The 19777-nt window shown below is 45.9% G+C and overlaps 1 protein-coding gene across 4 annotated transcripts in view; it reads left to right on the top strand.

Annotated features, from left to right (window-relative positions):
• The window catches only part of ulk4 (unc-51 like kinase 4), a 730951-nt gene that overhangs the window by 272249 nt on the left and 438925 nt on the right, over positions 1-19777 (top strand). For all 4 annotated transcript variants that reach the window (XM_073072965.1, XM_073072962.1, XM_073072961.1 and 1 more), the window contains one exon: positions 12794-12918. In XM_073072965.1, the coding sequence (XP_072929066.1) occupies positions 12794-12918 (125 nt within the window). The remainder of the gene's footprint in view (positions 1-12793; positions 12919-19777) is intronic.

Raw genomic sequence — 19777 nt, 5'->3', positions numbered from 1 at the left:
GAATCCAGACTGAATGCCTTCTGTGATAAAAATTGATAAGAGTCAACGGGCACATGTCAAACTCTTTTAGCCTTTGGAGGAATGGAGGCATTGGTGAGTTTTCTTGGCTGTAACATCAATGTGGTTGGATCAAGTAAGGCTGTTGGTGATATTCACTCTTAGGAACTTGAAGCTCTGAACCTTTTCAACCTCCACTCCATTGATGTAGACAGGAGCAAGTGCATAGCACTCCTTCCTGAAGTTAATGACCAGCTCTTTTGTTTAGCTGACATAGAGGAAAAGGTTGTCATGACACCACGTTCCTGTAATGCTGATTCATCATAATTTGAGATACAGCCCACTATGGGTGGTACATCATTTGCAAACAGGGAATAGAGTAAAGGGCTGAGGACAGACCCTCATGGGATACTACTGGTGAGGATAATCGTTTTGGAGGTGTTGCTGCCTATCCTTACGTATTACAGTCTATTGGTCAGGAAGTTGAAGATTCACTTGCAAAGGAAGGTGTTGACTTGGAGTTTGGTGATGAGTTAACTTGAAATTACAATATTGAAGGTGGAGCTGCAGTCGATAAACAATAGTTCTGCTCAAAACATATACAAAGTGTATTGAGCTCTTCGGGAAGGGATGTGTTGTTGTCAGCGTTGCTTCCTAACTTTGTTTTGTAGCATTATAGTATGTTAACCCAGCCACAATTGACAGTTGGCATCTCTGATACCTCTGTGCAGTCTGCTAACAGAGGTGTTAACGGACATCTGTAGCATCTCTGCAACAGTCCAGTGACTCTACAGGCTTCATGCCATCATTATTCCGGTGCCCAGAGAGCAACAGTAACCGGCCTAAATAATTACTGCCTAATGGCACTGACTTCAACAGTCACGAAGTGCTTTGACTAGCTGGTACTGGATTTTATAAACTCCCATCCTCCAGCTACATTGGGCCCTTTGCAATTTGCCAACCACCCAAACTGGTCCACCAATGATGCCATAACCTTGATCCTCCACTCTGTCCTGTCCTACCTAGAAAACAATGCCTCCTACTCCAGTTTGTCATCTTGAACCTCCTGATGAAAAGGCTGCAATCAGTCCGAATTGGCAGCGGTGTCTCAAGCTCCATCACGTTGAGCACTGATGCCCCCCAGGGCTGTGTGCTCAGCCCACTGCTGTTCACACTGCAGACTCACGACCGCTCTGCTAGTTCCAGCATTAAGTTCGCTGATGATACAACAGTGTTTGGCCTCATCAGCAACAATGATCAGTCAGCGTACAGAGAGGAAGTAGAGGCTTGTCAAATGGTGTTGAGAACAACAACCTCAGTCTCAATGTGGACAAGACAAAAGAGAAGATTGTTGACCTTAGGAAGGTGCAGGTGGACCACTTCCCATTGCACATCAGTGGCTCTGCTGTGTAGAGAGTGAAGAGCATGAAGTTCCTTGATGAGTACGTAATGGAGGATGAAACCTGGACTCACATTAGTCAAGAAGGTGCAGCAGCATTTGCACTTCCTGACTCTGCTAGACTGGGTAACGGCTTCTTCCTGCAGATATTGAGAGTAATGACTATCCTGCCACTACTGAGTTCTTATCGCAAGGATAGCAAGCTATTTACTGTACTTTTTACCTGTCCTATGCACTTCAGGTGCATTTTGGATTATGTTTCATCAACTTATTTGTGGTAATATTTCATTTTATGTGCTCTGTGTGATATATGTATTGTGGGTGCACTGTGGTCCAGAGGAACATTGTTTTGTTTGGTTGTATGTACAGTATATACAGAAGATTACAGCCTGCTGGTCTGAAATCAGACCATATGGCCAAATAACAGGACATACACTCAGTTGCCACCTGGTTAGGTACCTCCTGTATGAATCTATGTTTGTGGTCTTCTGTTGCTGTAGCCCATGCACTTCAAGGTTATAGATGTCCATTCAGAGATGTTCTTCTGCACACCACTGTTGTAATGTATGGTTATTTGAGTTACTTGCACTTTTCCATCAGCTGAACATATCTGATCATTCTCCTCTGACAAGGCATTTTTGCCCACAGAACTGCCACTCACTGTCACAACCACGGATTCAGCAGCACAGTATATACAGCAATTACACTTGTGAGTTTGCACGTGTCAGCTAATTATTATTTAATCGTGATGGTATTTAACTCCATGCTTGTCATCGTAGTGCTTGTCGAGCTTGGACAGAGCATAGCAACGCTTCACTGCTGTTTTGCTTTCAGCCTTCCCTGAGGTATTGGTCTTTCAAATCAACTGGCTGTGAAGACTAGCAGTATTCATTTAATGTAAACTTCGTTTTCCTTTTGAAAGTTTTAGTTAACGCCCTGTTTGGCCTTGCGTTTATTGTTTATTTTCCCTTTAACACTGTTCATATTAAAGTCTGTGATATGCCAACCTGCTTCAGTGTCTCTCACTTTGTACTTGGGCCATATCCGAACCTGCTAACAGCAAGTCTCAAACACTCAAAGCTGGAGCCAGCAGAGAGAGAGAGCAGCTGACCTTGGCCGTGAGGTTCATTGGGCAGGTAGGAGACAAGCCACAGACAATGGAAGCTGTTCTCAGTGAAGTTACGGAGGTAATGAGGCAGATAACCTCGTGCCGACAAGACCAGTATCACTTGGAGGAACAGGTATTGTCCCTAGCTGCAACTGTTCAACAGACAATCTGACTCAGGTGCCTGTGATTTCTGCACTCACGGCCGCTGTCCATGAACTTACTGTCAACAGCTGACAGCCATTAATGTCCTTGCCAGCTCAATTCAGCAGCTTCAGGCCACCTCAGTCCCAGTTCCAGCAACTTGCAGGTTCTCCTTTTCTGCTGCCCCGACAATCTCTGCTACTAATGCTCCCGCTCGTGCACCTGGACCAGAGCCGACTCCCATGACCGTACAGGAACCGAGTATTCCACCACCAGGCAGATATTCTGCTGATCCTGATGGTTGCAGGAATTTTATTCCCAATGCGAGCTGACATTCCAAGCCCAGCCTGGTTGTTTTGACGTACATGGTCAATCTTCTTGACGGACCTCCACTCAGCCTGTTCAACGCTTTACGGGAACAAGGATACCCCGCAGCCCAGTCATTCCGACATTTTGTGGCAGAGTTAAGGAGGATTTCGGATCTTCCAATACGGGGTCAGGAAGCTGCCCACCGACTCTTGGACCTGCACCAAGGCAAAGGAATGGTGAGAGCCTATGCAGTGAAATTCCGTACCCTTGCGTGAGATGGGATGGAATGAGAGATCTCTCATCACTGCCTTCCAGCGTGGACCGAATGCAGGGGTCCGGGATGAGCAGGATGACCTGATTAATCTGGATATTCGAGTTAATGACTGAGTGGCGCAGGGAAAGAATGTTTCAAACATCTCCCTCATCTGATCACCATCTTTCCTCGCCTTCTCCCCCTCCCTCACCACCCACGGAGGAGCCTATGCAAGTTGTCTTCGGGAGGAACGACAGCGGCGCCAGAGAACAGGTTCCTGTCTCTATTGTGGTGATCCAGGACACTCCCGGCCAGCATGTTCCAAGTGTCCAGTAAAAGAGAATACCCGTCAGCAGAGAGGGGAATCTTGACGGGAAGAACCACTACCCTCTTCCCTTGCTGGTGTTTGCATTTGAACAACTCCAGGGAGAAACCATGTTTTCCAAAATTGATCTGCGCAATGCTTACAATCTGATTCACATAAGAGAAGGGGATGAGTGGAAAGTGGCTTTCAGCACCTCTAATGGCCATTGAATACCTGGTGATGCCTTTTGGTCTGGCCAACTCACCCTCTGTATTCCAGGACTTGGTTAACGATGTGCTCAGCGACATGTTGAACCAGTTTGTGTTTGTGTATTCCGATGACATCCTTGTCTACTCCCGCTCTCATCAGGAGCACGTCCAGCATGTCTGGAGAGTACGCAGAAGCCTTCTTGAAATTAACCTGTACACCAAGCCTGAAAAATGTGAATTCCATAAAGACCAGGTGTTGTTTTTGGGCTATATGCTTACCCCATCCAGGGTTCAAATGGGCCTGGTAAAGTTCAGGCTGTTGCAGAGTGGCCCAAACTGTCTACAGTCAAACAGATACGGCGCTTCATGGGGTTTGCGAACTTTTATCGCTGTTTCATTCAGAATTTCGGCTCTAGCACGGCTCCAGTTCATGCACTCACCAAGAAGACCTCGGCAGGATTCCTTTGGACAGACGATGCAGATCAAGCATTTTCCGAGCTGAAGCGTCGTTTCTCCACAGCCCCACTGCTGCAACACCCAGACCCAAAGGCCGACGCTCTCTCCTGGCAGTCCGACGGATCGGAGGACAATGCCGATCCAGAACCCATTCTTCCTCGCTCATGTGTCGCTGCTCCGGTGATCTGGGGACTAGAGGCATAGGTGAGGGCCACCCAACAATCAGATCCAGGCCTGGATGGGGTTTCTCCCAGCTGGTTGGTTGTCCCTGCTGCGGTGTGTTCCAAAGTGTTGGAATCTGGACATCCAGGAATTCAGCAGACTCGGGAGTTTATGAAGAGACAGTTTTGGTGGCCATCTATGTCCCAGGATGTCCACGACTTTGTATCTGCCTGTCCCACCTGCGCTCGGAACAAGACATCACGCCAGCGTCCTGTGGGTCTGTTATGTCCACTACCTGTGCCCCACTGCCCCTGGTCCCACCTCTCAGTAAATTTCATCACTGGTCTGTCCCAGTGTAATGGGAACACCACCATTTTGGTCGTTGTGGTTTGATTTTCCAAGGCTGCCCACTTCATTGCCCTCCCCAAGCTCCCATCGGCTCGTGAGACTGCCACCCTCATGGTTCAACATGTGTTCAGGCTCCATGGCTTTCCTCAGACATAGTGTCTGACCTGCTTCAGTGTCTCCCACTCCACACTTGGGCCATATCTGAATCTGGTATCACTACTTGAGTGGGTCTCATCAGCAAGAATGACGAGTCAGCTTACAGAGAGGAGGTGCAGTGGCTAACGGACTGGTGCAGAGCCAACAACCTGTCTCTTAATGTGAACAAAACAAAAGAGATGGTTGTTGACTTCAGGAGGGCACGGAGCAACCACTCCCCGCTGAACATCGACGGCTCCTCGGTAGAGATCGTTAAGAGCACCAAATTTCTTGGTGTTCACCTGGCAGAGAATCTCACCTGGTCCCTCAACACCAGCTCCATAGCAAAGAAAGCTCAGCAGCGTCTCTACTATCTGCAAAGGCTGAGGAAAGTCCCATCTCCCACCCCCCATCCTCATCACATTCTACAGAGGTTGTATTGAGAGCGTCCTGAGCAGCTGCATCACTGCCTGGTTTGGAAGTTGCACCATCTCAGATCACAAGACCCTGCAGCGGCTAGTGAGGTCAGCTGAGAAGATCATCAGGCTCTCTCTTTCCCGCCATTACGGACATTTACACTACACGCTGCATCCGCAACGCAAACAGCGTTATGAAGGACCCCATACACCCCTCATACAAACTGTTCTCCCTCCTACCGTCTGGGAAAAGGCACCAAAGCATTTGGGCTCTCATGACCAGACTATGTAACAGTTTCTTCCCCCAAGCTATCAGACTCCTCAATACCCAGAGCCTGGACAGACACTTTACTGCCCTATTGTTTATTATTTATTGTAATGCCTGCACTGTTTTGTGCACTTTATGCAGTCCTGGGTAGGTCTGTAGTCTAGTGTAGTTTTTTTCTGTGTTTTTACATAGTTCAGTCTAGTTTACGTACTGTGTCACGTAACACCGTGGTCCTGAAAAAAGTCTTGTTTTTACTATGTACTCGACCAGCGGTTATGGTCGAAATGACAATAAAAGTGACTTGACTTGATGTCCTTTTTTGCTTTTTGCACCATTCTGTCTATACTCTAGAGACTGTTGTGTCTGAGAACTCCAGGAGATTAGCAGTTTCTGAGATATTCAAACCATCTCATATGGTACCAACAATCACTCCACAGTTAAAGTCACATACATCATAATGTAGTGGTGGGCCATGAGAGCCGACTTCAGGTGACGGTGGAAACGCTCCACTAGTCCATTCGATTGTGGGTGGTAGGCAGTTGTGTGGTGCAGCTGTGTCCCCAAAAGGCTGGCCATAGCTGACCACAGGCTGGAGGTGGACTGGGCGCCTCTGTCGGAGGTAATGTGGGCCGGTACACCAAAGCAAGATACCCAGGTGGCAAGATTCGGAGGTGGTGTCGGTGAGCGGGACCGCCTCTGGCCATCTTGTGAACCGGTCCACGATAGTCAGGAGGTGCCGCGCTCCTCGCGACACTGGCAGGGGGCCCACGATATCCACATGAATGTTGTTGAAACGCCGGTGGGTGGGGTGGAACTGCTGCGGCAGAGCTTTGGTGTGCCGCTGCACCTTGGCTGTTTGGCAGTGCATGCACGTTTTGACCCATTCACTGACCTGCTTGCGGAGTCCGTGCCAAACGAACCTGTTGGCCACCATCCGGATGGTTGTCCTGATGGAGGGGTTTTGAATGGAGTTGAAAACGTGCCTTCGCCAGGCTGCCGGGACGACGGGGCGGGGTTGGCCGGTGGTGACGTCACAGAGTAGGGTCCTCTCACCTGGGCCTACGGGGAGGTCCTGGAGCTGCAAACCGGAGACTGCAGTCCTGTAACTAGGGAGCTCCTCGTTTGCCTGCTGCACCTCCGCCAGTACTTCATAGTCTACCCCCTGGGACAGGGCTTGGATGTTAGGGCGGGAGAGGGCGTCCGCCACGACATTGTCCTTTCCCGAGACATGCTGGACATCCGTCGTGTATTCGGAGATGTAGGACAGATGTCGCTGCTGGCGGGACGACCAGGGGTCGGATGCTTTCGTGAACGCAAAGGTAAGAGGTTTGTGGTCCATGAACGCGGTGAAAGGCCTACCTTCTAAGAAGTACCTGAAATGCCGGATTGCCAGGTATAGCGCCAACAGTTCCCAGTCGAAAGCACTGTATTTGAGCTCGGGTGGTCGCAGGTGTTTGCTGAAAAACACCAGGGGTTGCCAGCGACCCTCGATGAGTTGTTCCAGCACCCCACCGACTGCCGTGTTAGATGCGTCCACTGTGAGGGCGGCAGGGACGTCCGTTCTGGGGTGCACTAGCATCACGGCGTTTGCTAAGGCTTCTTTGGTTTTAATGAAAGCGGCGGCGGACTCCTCGTCCCAGGTAATGTCCTTGCCCTTACCCGACATCAGGGCGAACAGATTCGGGCAGCTGAAGGGAGGAAGCGGTTGTAGAAATTCACCATACCCACGAATTCCTGAAGGCTTTTGATTGTGTTGGGTCGGGGGAAATGGCGGACCGCGTCTACCTTAGCGGGCAGAGGGGTTGCCCCGTCTTTAGTAATCCTGTGGCCCAGGAAGTCGATGGTGTCGAGCCTGAACCGGCATTTGGCCGGGTTGATTGTTAGGCCGTATTCACTCAGTCGGGCGTAGAGTTGACGGAGGTGGGACAGATGCTCCTGACGACTGCTGCTGGCTATGAGGATGTCATCCAAATAGATGAAAGTGAAGTCCAGGTCGCGTCCCACCGCGTCCATTAACCGCTGAAACGTCTGTGCAGCATTCTTTAGGCCGAACGGCATGCGGAGGAACTCGAAAAGACCGAACGGGGTGATGAGAGCCGTTTTGGGGACGTCGTCCGGATGCATCGGGATTTGATGGTATCCTCGGACGAGGTCTACCTTGGAGAAGATCTATGCGCCATGCAGGTTTGCTGCAAAGTCCTGAATGTGCGGCACAGGGTAGCGGTCCGGTGTTGTAGCCTCGTTCAGCCTGCAGTAGTCGCCGCATTGTCTCCAGCCCCCTGTTGCTTTGGGCACCATGTGCAGGGGGGAGGCCCATGGGCTGTCGGACCACCGTATGATCCCCAATTCCTCCATCCGCTTGAACTCCTCCTTCGCCAGTCGGAGCTTGTCCGGGGGAAGCCTTCAAGCACGGGCGTGGAGGGGTGGTCCTTGTGTCGGGATGTGGTCGTGTACGCCGTGTCTGGGCATGGCTGCCGTGAACTGCGGTGCCAGAACTGATGGGAAATCCGCCAGGACTCTGGTGAAGTTGTTGTCGGACGGCGTGATGGAGTCTAGGTGTGGGGCCGGCAACTGGGCTTCACCCAGGGAGAACGTTTGAAAAGTCTTGGCGTGGACCAGTCTCTTCCTTGGCAGGTCGACCCTTAGGCTGTGAGCTCACAAAAAAATCAGCTCCCAGGAGCGGTTGGGCTATGGCGGCCAGTGTGAAGTCCCACATGAACCGGTTGGAGCCGAACTATAGCCGCACCGTACGGGTGTCGTAGATCCTTACTGTGCTGCTGTTCACGGCCCTCAGGGTGGGACCCAGTGCTCTGTTGTGGGTGTCGTAACTCGTCGGAGGTAAGACGCTGATTTCGGCTCCGGTGTCGACCAAAAAGCGGCGTCCCGACCACTTGTCCCAGACATACAGGAGGCTATCCCGATGGCCAGCCGCCGTAGCCATCAGCAGCGGCTGGCCCTGGCGTTTCCTGGGAACTTGCAGGACGGGCTACAGCGGCGGGCTTCTGCACCCCACCGCTGGTGGTAGAAACACCATTGATCGTTGGCCTCCTCACCCCTGCCTCTGGGGTTAGTGGGCTCTGCGGCCGGGCCTGGTCTGGTTTGCTGCTGGGAGCGTGGCCTGGTGATCTGTGCGACGGACGCCCCACTCTCCTTCTTGGCTTTCCACAGCACGTCCGCCCGGGCCACCACCTTCCGGGGGTCGCTGAAATCTGCGTCGGACAGCAGCAGGCGTATGTCCTTAGGCAGCTGCTCCAGGAATGCCTGCTCAAACATGAGGCAGGGCTTGTGACCTCCGGCCAGGGACAGCATCTCGTTCATCAAAGCCAACGGTGGCCTGTCTCCCAAACCATCCAGGTGCAGTAAGCGGGCAGCTCGCTCGCGCCGTGAGAGTCCGAAAGTCCTTATGAGCAAGGCTTTGAATTCTGTGTATTTGCCCTCCGCTGCGGGCGACTGTATGAACTCCTCAACCTGGGCGGCTGTTTCCTGGTCGAGGGAGCTCACCACGTAGTAGTAACGTGTGGCATCCGAGGTTATCTGCCGAATGTGGAATTGGGCTTCTGCTTGCTGGAACCATTGGTGAGGTCGCAGCGTCCAGAAGCTTGGCAGTTTTAACAAAACTGCATGAACAGATACAGCGTCGTTCATCTTCGGCCCAAATATCGTTTGGGCCGTCGGGGTCACCAGTTGTAGCGGTGTGCTACACACAGCGCTGAAATAACGACACGTAGTCGGTGAGCTGCAGTTGCGAAAAGAGATTTATTCAAACTTCCGGGCTCGCTTTAAAGCCTTCCTGATCCCGCCCTCCCCAGGCGGGAATGCTGTAGGGGGCGCGTATTCACAGTCCCGTCCCGCGCGCGGGCTTTTCCCCTTGCTGGTGAAGCAGACTTGGCGCCCTCTTTGGGACCGGCCACAATGCCGGCGCGCGCCACTTTGTGAGCTGGTTTGAGTGCGCTGGGAAGTGGGTCGCCACATTAGGACCATAAGTAGGAAGCTATTCGGCACATTGAGTATGCTCTGCTATTACATCACGTCTGATTTATTGTCCCTCTCAAGCCCATTTTCTGCTTTCTTCCCGAAACCTTTGATGTCCTTACTAATCAAGAACTATCATCCTCTGCTTTAAATATACCCTATGACTTGGCCTCCACAGCCATTTTTGGCAATGAATTCCACAAATTTGCTACCCTCTGGCTGAATAAATGCCTCCTTATCTCTGTCTAAAGCAGGGTTTCTCAACCTGGGTTCCATAGAACCATAGTGAGAGGTCGCTAGGTGTTCTCTAACAGTTCGTGATTTAGAAAAAAACATTGGTTTTTTTGATATTCTGATTATGCTAGTGCTCACAATGGTGGGCAGTGAATCCATTAGCAATCTTGTTAAAGGTCTCTTTGCCCAGTATGGCACTGTACAGTGGCACCTGGTTTATTTAGATGAGTCCATTCTCAGTTTTTGGCACAAGATAGGGAAGGCCGTTGATAAGTCGTGAGCGCTGTATTGCACAGAGTGGAGGATGGTAGGCAGATGAGTAATGTTGTATTGCACGGAGGGGAGGATGGTAGGCAGATGAGTAATGTTGTATTGCACGGAGGGGAGGATGGTAGGCTGATGAGGAGCGCTGTATTGCATGGAGGGGAGGATGGTAGGCAGATGAGTAATGTATTGCACGGAGGGGAGGACAATAGGCTGGTGAGGAGTGCTGTATTGCATGGAGGGGAGGACAGTAGGCTGGTGATGAGTGCTGTATTGCATGGAGGGGAGGACAGTAGGCTGGTGATGAGTGCTGTATTGCATGGAGGGGAGGACAGTAGGCTGGTGAGTAATGTATTGCACAGAGGGGAGGACAGTAGGCTGGTGAGGAGTGCTGTATTGCACAGATGGGAGGACAGTAGGCTGATGAGTAATGTATTGCACAGAGGGGAGGACAGTAGGCTGGTGAGGAGTGCTGTATTGCACGGAGGGGAGGACAGTAGGCTGGTGAGGAGCATGAAGTGCGTTTTCGGAGCATTGAATGACTCGCCCAACTTGGGCTGTGATGTCAGCCTTTCCTTCCAAATTATCCCCCCCCCCCCCCCCAACTTCCCCTTGTGCACCGCCGACTGACTTACGGGAGTGAACACACTCTACTAGTGTAGAAGAAAATTGGAGGGAGGGAATTTTCATCCTAAGGACTGTTCAATGTGGCGATTTTTGAAGAGGAGGTTTGAGATGGAAGAAGAGGATACTAAGCCTAGGCTTATGGACAATTCTAATAAGGTTAATGATGAAGAATTACAATCTTTTGAGTCATTTCACTGCACTAATGCAACAATGTGCACAAAGAAATCTGTCTTTACAATGAAAGCTACTTATCAATTGGTTTTTAAACTTCTGCGTTCTTTTAAACTTCACTGAGTACAAGCCCAGAGGAATCATTCGTTCCCCATACATTAACTCTTTCATTCCCTGAATCATTTACGTGAGCTTCCACTGGACCCTCTCCAATGCCTGCACATCTTCTCTTAGATAAGTGACCCACAACTGCTCACAATACTCCATGTGTGGTCTGACAAATGCCATTACATCCTTGCTTTTATATTCTAGTCCTCTCGAAATGAATACTAACATTGCATTTGCCTTCCTTACCACTGACTGAGCTGGAAGTTACCCTTTAGGAAATCCTGTGCCAGGAATCCCAAGTCCTTTTTTACCTCTAATTTCAGAATTTTATCCCCATTTAAAAATTAGTCTATTCTTTTATTCCTTCTACCAAAGTGTACGACCATACACTTCCCTACTCTGTATTCCATCTGTCACTTCTTTGCCCATTCTCATAATCTGTATAACTCCTTCTGCAGACTTACTGCTTCCTCAACACCACCTACCTATCTCCACCTATCTTCTTATCATCTACAAATCAAGTCCGTCATGAAAATCATTGACATATAACTTGAAAAGAAGCAGTCACAGTTTCCTATGGAATACCACTGGCAGCCAGCTAGACAAGAATTCCTTTATTCCCACTCTTTGCCTCCTGCCAGTCAGCCAATTTCCAATTCATGCAAGTAACAATTTGCATCACATTTCTTTCCCATTCTGATGTTGGTCCGAACAACAACTGAACCGTGTGACTATGTCAGCATGATTTTATGCATTGAGTTGCCGCCACTTTATTGACTGATTAGATTTTTACAATAATGAGATGTATCTACCATACAGATATATCTTTTAAAGTGGTCACTTTAAAGGGTATATTGCAATGCATGGTAAAGTTGATAGTTAAAATATACAGGCTGGCATTGATAGTCTTATGAAAATCTATACAAATTGACATATAATGACAGTAAAATAATAACATTTTGATTTAATTTCAATGACATTTTACTTTTATTACAAAGCTCTGTTCCAGTGATGAAATTTTCCCTAACTTTGTGAATTATATATGCTTTTTAACCAAATAATATTATCATTTGCTGCATTTTCTGGCTTAGAGATATGTAATAGACTTCTATTGCACAGTTGCATTCTCTGGGTAATTTACTCTTCAGCTTCTCTACGTCCTTTAGTGGAATGAGCTTAGACTGTGTGTGTACCAAAGTTTAGTTCATCTCTCAGCACATTCTCCTGTAGCCTTGAATGCATCAGTCATCAGCATTTCCTTACAGATCTCTCACTGTGCTAGAAGACCAACAAGTTTTGGGCAGACCGTAGGCATCTTCCCCTAAGTTGATGATCTTCCAGCAGCACTTAATGCCTGTATTGGTGTATGCCCCTGGCAACACCCTGTTATGCAGCTTCTGGGGAATAACCAAGACAAGAATGCTTGCATCCTTCTCCACACACTCTTAGCAAATCCACAGCTACAAAGAGGTGGGTGACCATCTCTTCTTTCCCACAACAGCCGTCCGAGGGCAACATGTAACAGAGAAGATTGTTTTGTTCTGGATGATGGCAAACTGTACTCATCCAGACAGAGAGCATTGCACCTTGCTCCTTTGAGATGGTGAAATACCAGCAGAAAGGCCAACTGAGTTACTCAGTGCATTAAACTCTTTCTGCAGTTTCTGTTTCAAACTATAACTAAAATTTTGTTATTTATGTTACCTGATACTAGCTTAAAATTTTATGGAATATGTTTGTGTACTTCAGATATTACTGTGCGACAGCATTCACTGTAAGGATATACATGTATATTATCAGATCATATGCCATTGCACTCTGACATGTAAACTAAAATTATCAGTATGGCTTTGGTGACTTAAGGGTGTTAAAGAGTTATTGATATGAATCAGTTCTGCTTTATTAATTGCAGGTTAGTGATGTATATTGAAAGAGACAGCAGAAAAGGAAAGGAACAGCCAACCAGCACTGAATACTTGTCCAGATGTCTGGATTTGCTCATCTGTCACATTATTCATGAACTGCCAGGAATTATAGGTAAGATTATAAAATAAGATGTGAAAAGTAGGACAGCGGTTTGTTTTACCTTATTTACAGTTTGTGATGTTGTTGGATTCCTCCAGTGACAAGTATCAATTTACCTGCAATCTGTTATCCTTGTGGGCAATTTGCTTATCGTCCGAAACTCTATCTTACAGGCTATGCAAGTTTTTTGTGACATAAGCAAATGGATATCTAAATTTGACTGTAGTTCATATGACACTGTCATTCTGTGAAGTGTTTGATTAACTAATCATAATATTGCTTTTTGCTTTAAGTACCAGAGCTTGATGTGCCTGCTATGAAAAATTCTCATCCTAAAGCAAGAAAAGTATATATTATTTTTGAATACTTTTGTGCATCTGCTCGGTACAGTACATCATAAACAAAGCTAGGAATTTCCTTTGAAAAGTAACTACCATCACAAGTAAACCAAAGCTTAGAAATGTTTTTCCAATTTTATTGGGCTGGATGCATTCAGTAAACTATGATGGACATATTAGCTAACTAAGAGGGAGCAATAGAAATTGCCAATCAGAAGTGGTTTTTAAATAATACCAAACTAAGTGTGAGGCCAGTGGAGTTGCAAAAACCATTGATGTACATCCTTGATGGGCTCACTGATGCTCACTGTCACTATCTTCTCACTTCTGACCCTTACCCTGAGCAGTTGTTCTGTTGAGAATGTGGCAACCTGTAAAGTGAAGTCTATTTTGCCAGCAGGATGACAAGCAGGAATAAGCAATTCAGTGTCATGCATATAAGGTGCAGAGTTTGTTGCGTTTTGTATCTGCACATTCTGATTGATGCCAGTAACCAGTTTTGCAATTCAGTGTGATCTGGTGTCAATGCTTAACACCACTATGAAACTCTTGTGCAAGTTGTAGCATCTGGTACAGGTACCCTCAGTTCATTGTGAACATCAGTAACAACATTTATAATATTCTAACAATAATTCTATTAGTTTTAAAATAGGTATGGAAGAAAAAGGACTGGTCCCCACAAAAGATAAAAAGATAAAACTAGTCTAAAAGCTAGTTGGGGAAAAGCTGATTTTGATACCATTAGAAAGGAACCTGTAAATGTTCATTGGGAGAAGCTGAAAGGAACACCTGGCAAATGGCAGTGGGATTTAGAATGAGGGCCATGCTGCCAGGACTCAGGAACTCTGGTTAACGAGTGGTACCAGGGTTCTGGTCAGGAGACAGCATGGGTCAGGCATAGGCAGGGATCAAGCAAATTCATTGAAGAGTGTAAAGAATGAAGAAATACACTTAAGAAGCAAATCAGGAAGGTAAAATGGGGATATTTTAGCTTATAAAATAAAGGAGAATCCTTTATCACAAAGAATTATTTATGTATTTTTAGAGCAAAAACTCCCTTTAAGGATCATCTCTGTGTGGATCTAAGTGAAACAGGCAGGATCTGAAGTAAATACTTCTTGTAGAAAGACGTGGAAGCTAGGGAATTCAATGATGGGAACAGTGATAGCCACTGATGAGGAACAGGAAACTGGAGGGTGGCTGATTGGAGTTATCAGCACGGTCTTTTGCATGTAACTGAGTTTTTTTTTGAAGAGGTGACCAAGAGGATTGATGAGGGCAAGGTTGAAGTAGTTTATATGGACAAGGCCCTGCATAGTAAGCTGGTCTGAAATTCAGGGTCAGCCAGCTAACTGGATTTATAATTGGCTTGATGGTAAAAAGCAGAGGATGATGGTAGAAGATTATTTCCTAGACCAGAGCCCTATAACTAGTTGGTAAGCTACAGGGATCCATGCTGAGGCCCTGTTGTTCTTATATATTAATAGTTTGGATAAGAATGTTGGTGCCTGATTAAGATGTTTGTGGATGACACCAATATTGGTGATACAATGAACAGTGACAAAAGTTATCTAATGTTAAAACAGGATCGAGATTGTCTGGGTAAGTGGGCAAAGTAGTTTGAATTTAACTCAGACAAGTATAAAGTTTTACATTTTGGAAAGTTAAACCAAGACAGGACTTCTACAGTAAATGATAAGGGCCTGGAAAGAGTTGCAGGACAGAGAGACTTCAGCGATGTTTATATAATTCCCGAAAAGTGGTTACACATTTCGATAAGGCGCTGAAGAAGACATGGTACCTTGGTCAGGGCATTGAGTAGAACAGTTGGGATATTTCAGATGTTAGTGAGACTGCACTTGGAATACTGTGTACAATTTTGACCACCATACTATACTAAATGTAATTATGCTAAAGAGGTTGTAGAAAAGATTTACAAGAATGTTCCCAAGATTTGAGAGCTTGATCTGTAAGGATGGACTGGTTAGGCTGCAGTTGTTTTCCCTGAAGAAAGCAAGTTGAAGGCTGACCTGATGGAGGTTTTTAAGACCATAAGGAATATAGAAAAGGTGGAAGGGAACAGAATTTTTGTCTCCGGCTGACTGCAGAGGTTTGTACACAGCTTAGAGATCGGGAAGATTACTCGTCAGGAGGAGAGCACTTCGAAGATGTTACTCGCAGGTCAGCAAAGCTAGTATAAAATAAGGAGAACTTTGCAGGCATTTGGACATTCCAGAGGTCCAATCAGTGAGAGGAGCAGAGCACTGCGAATTAAATAGAAGCTTGGCATTTAGAGGCTCTGTAACTGTATCGTGGACTTCTTGACAGAAAGCTCTCAGTTAGTCTGAGTTGGAAACAATATTTAGAGCTCCATTATGCTAAGCACTGGTGCTCCCCAGGGCTTTGTGCTCAGCTTGCTGCTGTTCACACTGACAACTCACGACTGCACTACAGATCCAACTCAAAGCGCATCGTCATGTTGCCTGATGATACAACAGCCTCATCAGCAATAAAGGTGAGGGTCAACATACAGAGAGGCTTATCAAATCACGTGAGAACAGCCACCTCAGTCTCAACATGGACAAGACAAAAGAGAAGATTGTGGTCTTCAGGAAGGCATAGGTCAGCTACTCCATTGCTCATCAAATGTTCTGCCATGGAGAAAGTGAAGACCACAAAGTCCCTCGATGTGCACATAAGTGATGTAACCTGGAACCACAACATCTTCTCATTAGTCAAGAATGCACAGCAGCCTGTACACTTTCTGAGGAGATTTACGTGTGCAAGGCTCTGCGCCCCCATTCTAACATCTTTCTACAGAAGCACCATCCAGAATGTCCTGTCTGACTGCACTATTGTGTGGTGTGGAAGCAACTAGGCATCGGACCACAAGACCCTACAGAGGATGGTAAAGATTGCTGAGAGGATCACTGGGGTCTCCCTCTCCCTTATTTGTGACATTTACAGGGAGCATTGTAGATGAAGGGCCGAGGATCCCTACCACCTATCCGAAAATCTCTTTGACCCACTGCCATCAGGAAGGAGATAAAGGAGCAAAGGGACTACTGGACTGGGTAACAGCTTCCTCCCACAATCTGTGAGACTAATGAATATCCTGGCAGCACCAAGGTCTTGTCACTAGGTCAGTGACCTGTTTGCTGTTTGCCTGTGATGCACACTACATCCATTTTGAATTATATTTCATTAACTCATTTGTGGTAGTATTTTGTTTTATGTGCTGTGTGTTATATTTGTATTGTGATCCGGAGGAATGGTGTTTCATTTGGCAGGGTGTACAGTCAGATGACAATAAACTTGAACTTCTTCCTAGAGTAGGAAAGCCTAAAGCTAGAGGCCACAGGTTTAAGGGGAAAGACATTAAGGGGACCTGATGAGCAAGTTTTTCTCACAGAAGATGGTGGGCATATGGAACGACCTGCAGAGAAAGTGGTAGAGCAGCGTACAATTACAATGTTTAAAAGAGCCCTGGACTGGTACATGCATGGGAAAGGTTTGGAGGGCCATGGGTAAAATGCAGGGAAATGAGTCCAGCTGAGTAAGGTTGCTTGCCATAGATGGATTGGGCCAAAAGACCAGTTTTGGTGTTATGACTCAACAACTCCAGGAAGCTAATATAATTTTGTAGTCTTCGTGGTTTGGCAGGAATGAGGAATTACTGTACTTTTACACGTTATTATAGGCCTTGAACTACGAAAACCCTAAAGAAAAATTGATTCATTCACAGTTTCCCATGATGAAGAAATCTGGGACTAGCAGTCACAGTTTTGGAATTATTAGTTTGTTTACCGGTGAGTCTGATGAGGAGGATGATGGGCCACTGTGCAGGATTGGAAAAATCTGCAGGAAGCTGTGAACTCAGCCAGCCTCCCCAGCATCGAAGACATCATCAAAAGGTGATGCCTTAAAAAGGCAGCATCCATCGTTAAGCACCCCATCACCCAGGGCATCCCTATTCGCATAGCTGTCATATAGGACGAGGTATAGGAACCTGAAGGTATACACTCAGCACTTTAGGAACAGCTTCTTGCTCTCTGCCATCAGATTTCTGAATTGACAGTGAACCAATATACACAACTTCACCATTTTCTTCTTTTTTTGCTCTCATTTTGCACTTAATTTAAAAATGTATTTTTAGTGTAACTTATTGTATTTTATTATTCTGTATTGCAATGTACTGCTGCTATAAAGCAATAAATTTTATGACATACACCAGTGATATTAAACCTGTTTCTGATTCTGATATAGGAATTCTCTACCCAGATATCTGTGGAGACTGGGTCATTGTGTTCTTTCAAAACAGAGATTAGTAGATCTGTGGGCATTACATAAAAGCAGGAGTTCCCAGCCTAAGCTCCACAGACCTCTTGGTTAATGGTAAAAGGTTGGGAGCCCCTGGCCTAGAGGATGTTACTGAGACAGATCAGCCATAAGTATTGTGAGTTACACTGACAGTGCGCTGCTTAGGATATAAAAGGTCATTTTAAAATATTCTTTGTTCTTGATGATCAATAAAGATTCAAAGGGGCTGGATGGTCTGCTCCACTCCTAATTCTTTTGCTCTTAAGCAACTCTGGCTTTAAAACATCCTTTAAATGCTTTTAATGTATACTGTTAATAAAATACTCAGTTACTTCACAGCTCCTATTTTATGAAATAGGCTTCAGGGTTGGAAGAGTCAAACTTGCAGTGGCTCCTGTCAACAGAAGTTCTAAAGATAGTGGCATGTATTAAAACTTCCACTGCACAAAGGAGTTTGCCTGATGCCTAAACTGCATGCACAGTGCTCTAAATGTGCAAATACTGTGTCCTTCCCTTTTTCGTGACAGGAGGGGTCCCAATAAGATTTCATTACTGGGATAATATTTCCGAGGGCTTAGTTATTTGCTTATACTGCAGTTTAAATTTTTGTCAAGTTTAAGAACACGTGATTCATTCACTTCCAAAATTGTTCTACCAATAAGTTTCTTGCTGCAGAATTACCTCACGACATAGAAAATATATCTGGAAACTTACTCCAGGAAGTGAATCTGAAGGGCTATTTCTAAAACTGAGTTTTACTCATTAAATACAAAATGTGTTTGAAATGCAACATTCAAGCAATCTATTGGTTCCTGCGTCATTTAACCTCCCTGATGCCATAACTGTTACAAAGGCTTTTTTACAAAGTCCACATTTTTGTCTTTTATTTTTACCATCCACTCCCATTATTACAAAATGCTGCCATTCACACTACTGACCTGTCTGCAAATTTGAAAATGATGTCTGTTTTGCTTGCATTTTCTGATTCCCTACTCTTCTAATAGAATTATGACAATACGCTTTGATTGAATTACTGTGTTGTATTTGGAAGGAGCTACCTTGTCTTGATTCCTTTTGTGAGCACTCTGTGTCTTTATACTTTAACTTCAAAATACCACATCTCAAATTGTAGCAAGCACAGCGGTCATTTTGATTTCTTATCATGGCTAGCATCTTTTACTCCAGAGTAACAAAAACTTTGGGTTCTTTCTCTCTTCTCTCAAGGGATAGATTCTCCTGCAGCATTCATTATGCCATGTTGTAGGTCCATTAGCTGTTGATACCGTATCCCAATGCATTGGGATTAAGCCAATTAGGTGCTTGCTCCTGACATGAGAGCATCCCATACTGAGAATTTCAAACCTTCAAATTTGTTAAATTTGTACTAGTCATTTGCCTTTTCCAGTGTCTTTATATCCCTTGTCAACAATTGTCCGAAGTATATGTGCTATTGCACTCGTGTTTCAGGATCTCATCTTTCAGGATGGGAGACTGATAAAGCAAAAGCAAATATAGGAACCAACATCTGATTGAATGCAAAAATATCCCAGAGTGCCACTGAAAATAAGGAAATTAATCTGCTGTATTTTGTTTAGTTTGGATATCCACAACATTTACACCTTGACAACAACAGTCTATCCAATCCTTTCTGGTGCCTAACATTTTACAGTCTAAGTAATAAGTTTCCGGTCCAGTCTTTTCTTTCCTGTAACATGAGAGAGCTAAGGAACTGCAGCGGTAAAAAGACCCTAATGGGAGTTGTCATGAAACACCCAAACGGTAGTAAGAATGTTGCCTACAAATGACCATAGGAGATAGAAAATGCATGCCAATAGGGCAATGTTACAATAGTCATGGGGAATTTCAATTTGCAGGTAGATTGGGAAAATCAGGGTTACAGGAGGGGGAATTTCTAGAGTCCTACAAGAAGGCTTTTTAGAGCAACTCTGTCATGGTCCCTTCTGGCACCTGGCTGTCTTACTCAGGAATTGGGCCTTTAACACCTTGTTTAGTTCCCAATCTGTTCCCATGTTCCAATAATTAAGAACACCTGTATTCCATCAACCAGAGTAGTATAAGAATCCTGTAACCACTACTAAAAGGTGTCAGTTCATTGGTCGACTTGTGTACGAGTAACCTCACTCCATGGTGTTTAGGACTATTAGTTCCAAGTCAAGCCTTGTTCCTGAATTATCTACCAAGACTCCGGGTTT

This window comes from Hemitrygon akajei, chromosome 20 (assembly GCF_048418815.1).
Source record: "Hemitrygon akajei chromosome 20, sHemAka1.3, whole genome shotgun sequence".
NCBI lineage: Eukaryota > Metazoa > Chordata > Chondrichthyes > Myliobatiformes > Dasyatidae > Hemitrygon > Hemitrygon akajei.
This window is presented reverse-complemented; position numbering and strand designations above follow the sequence as displayed.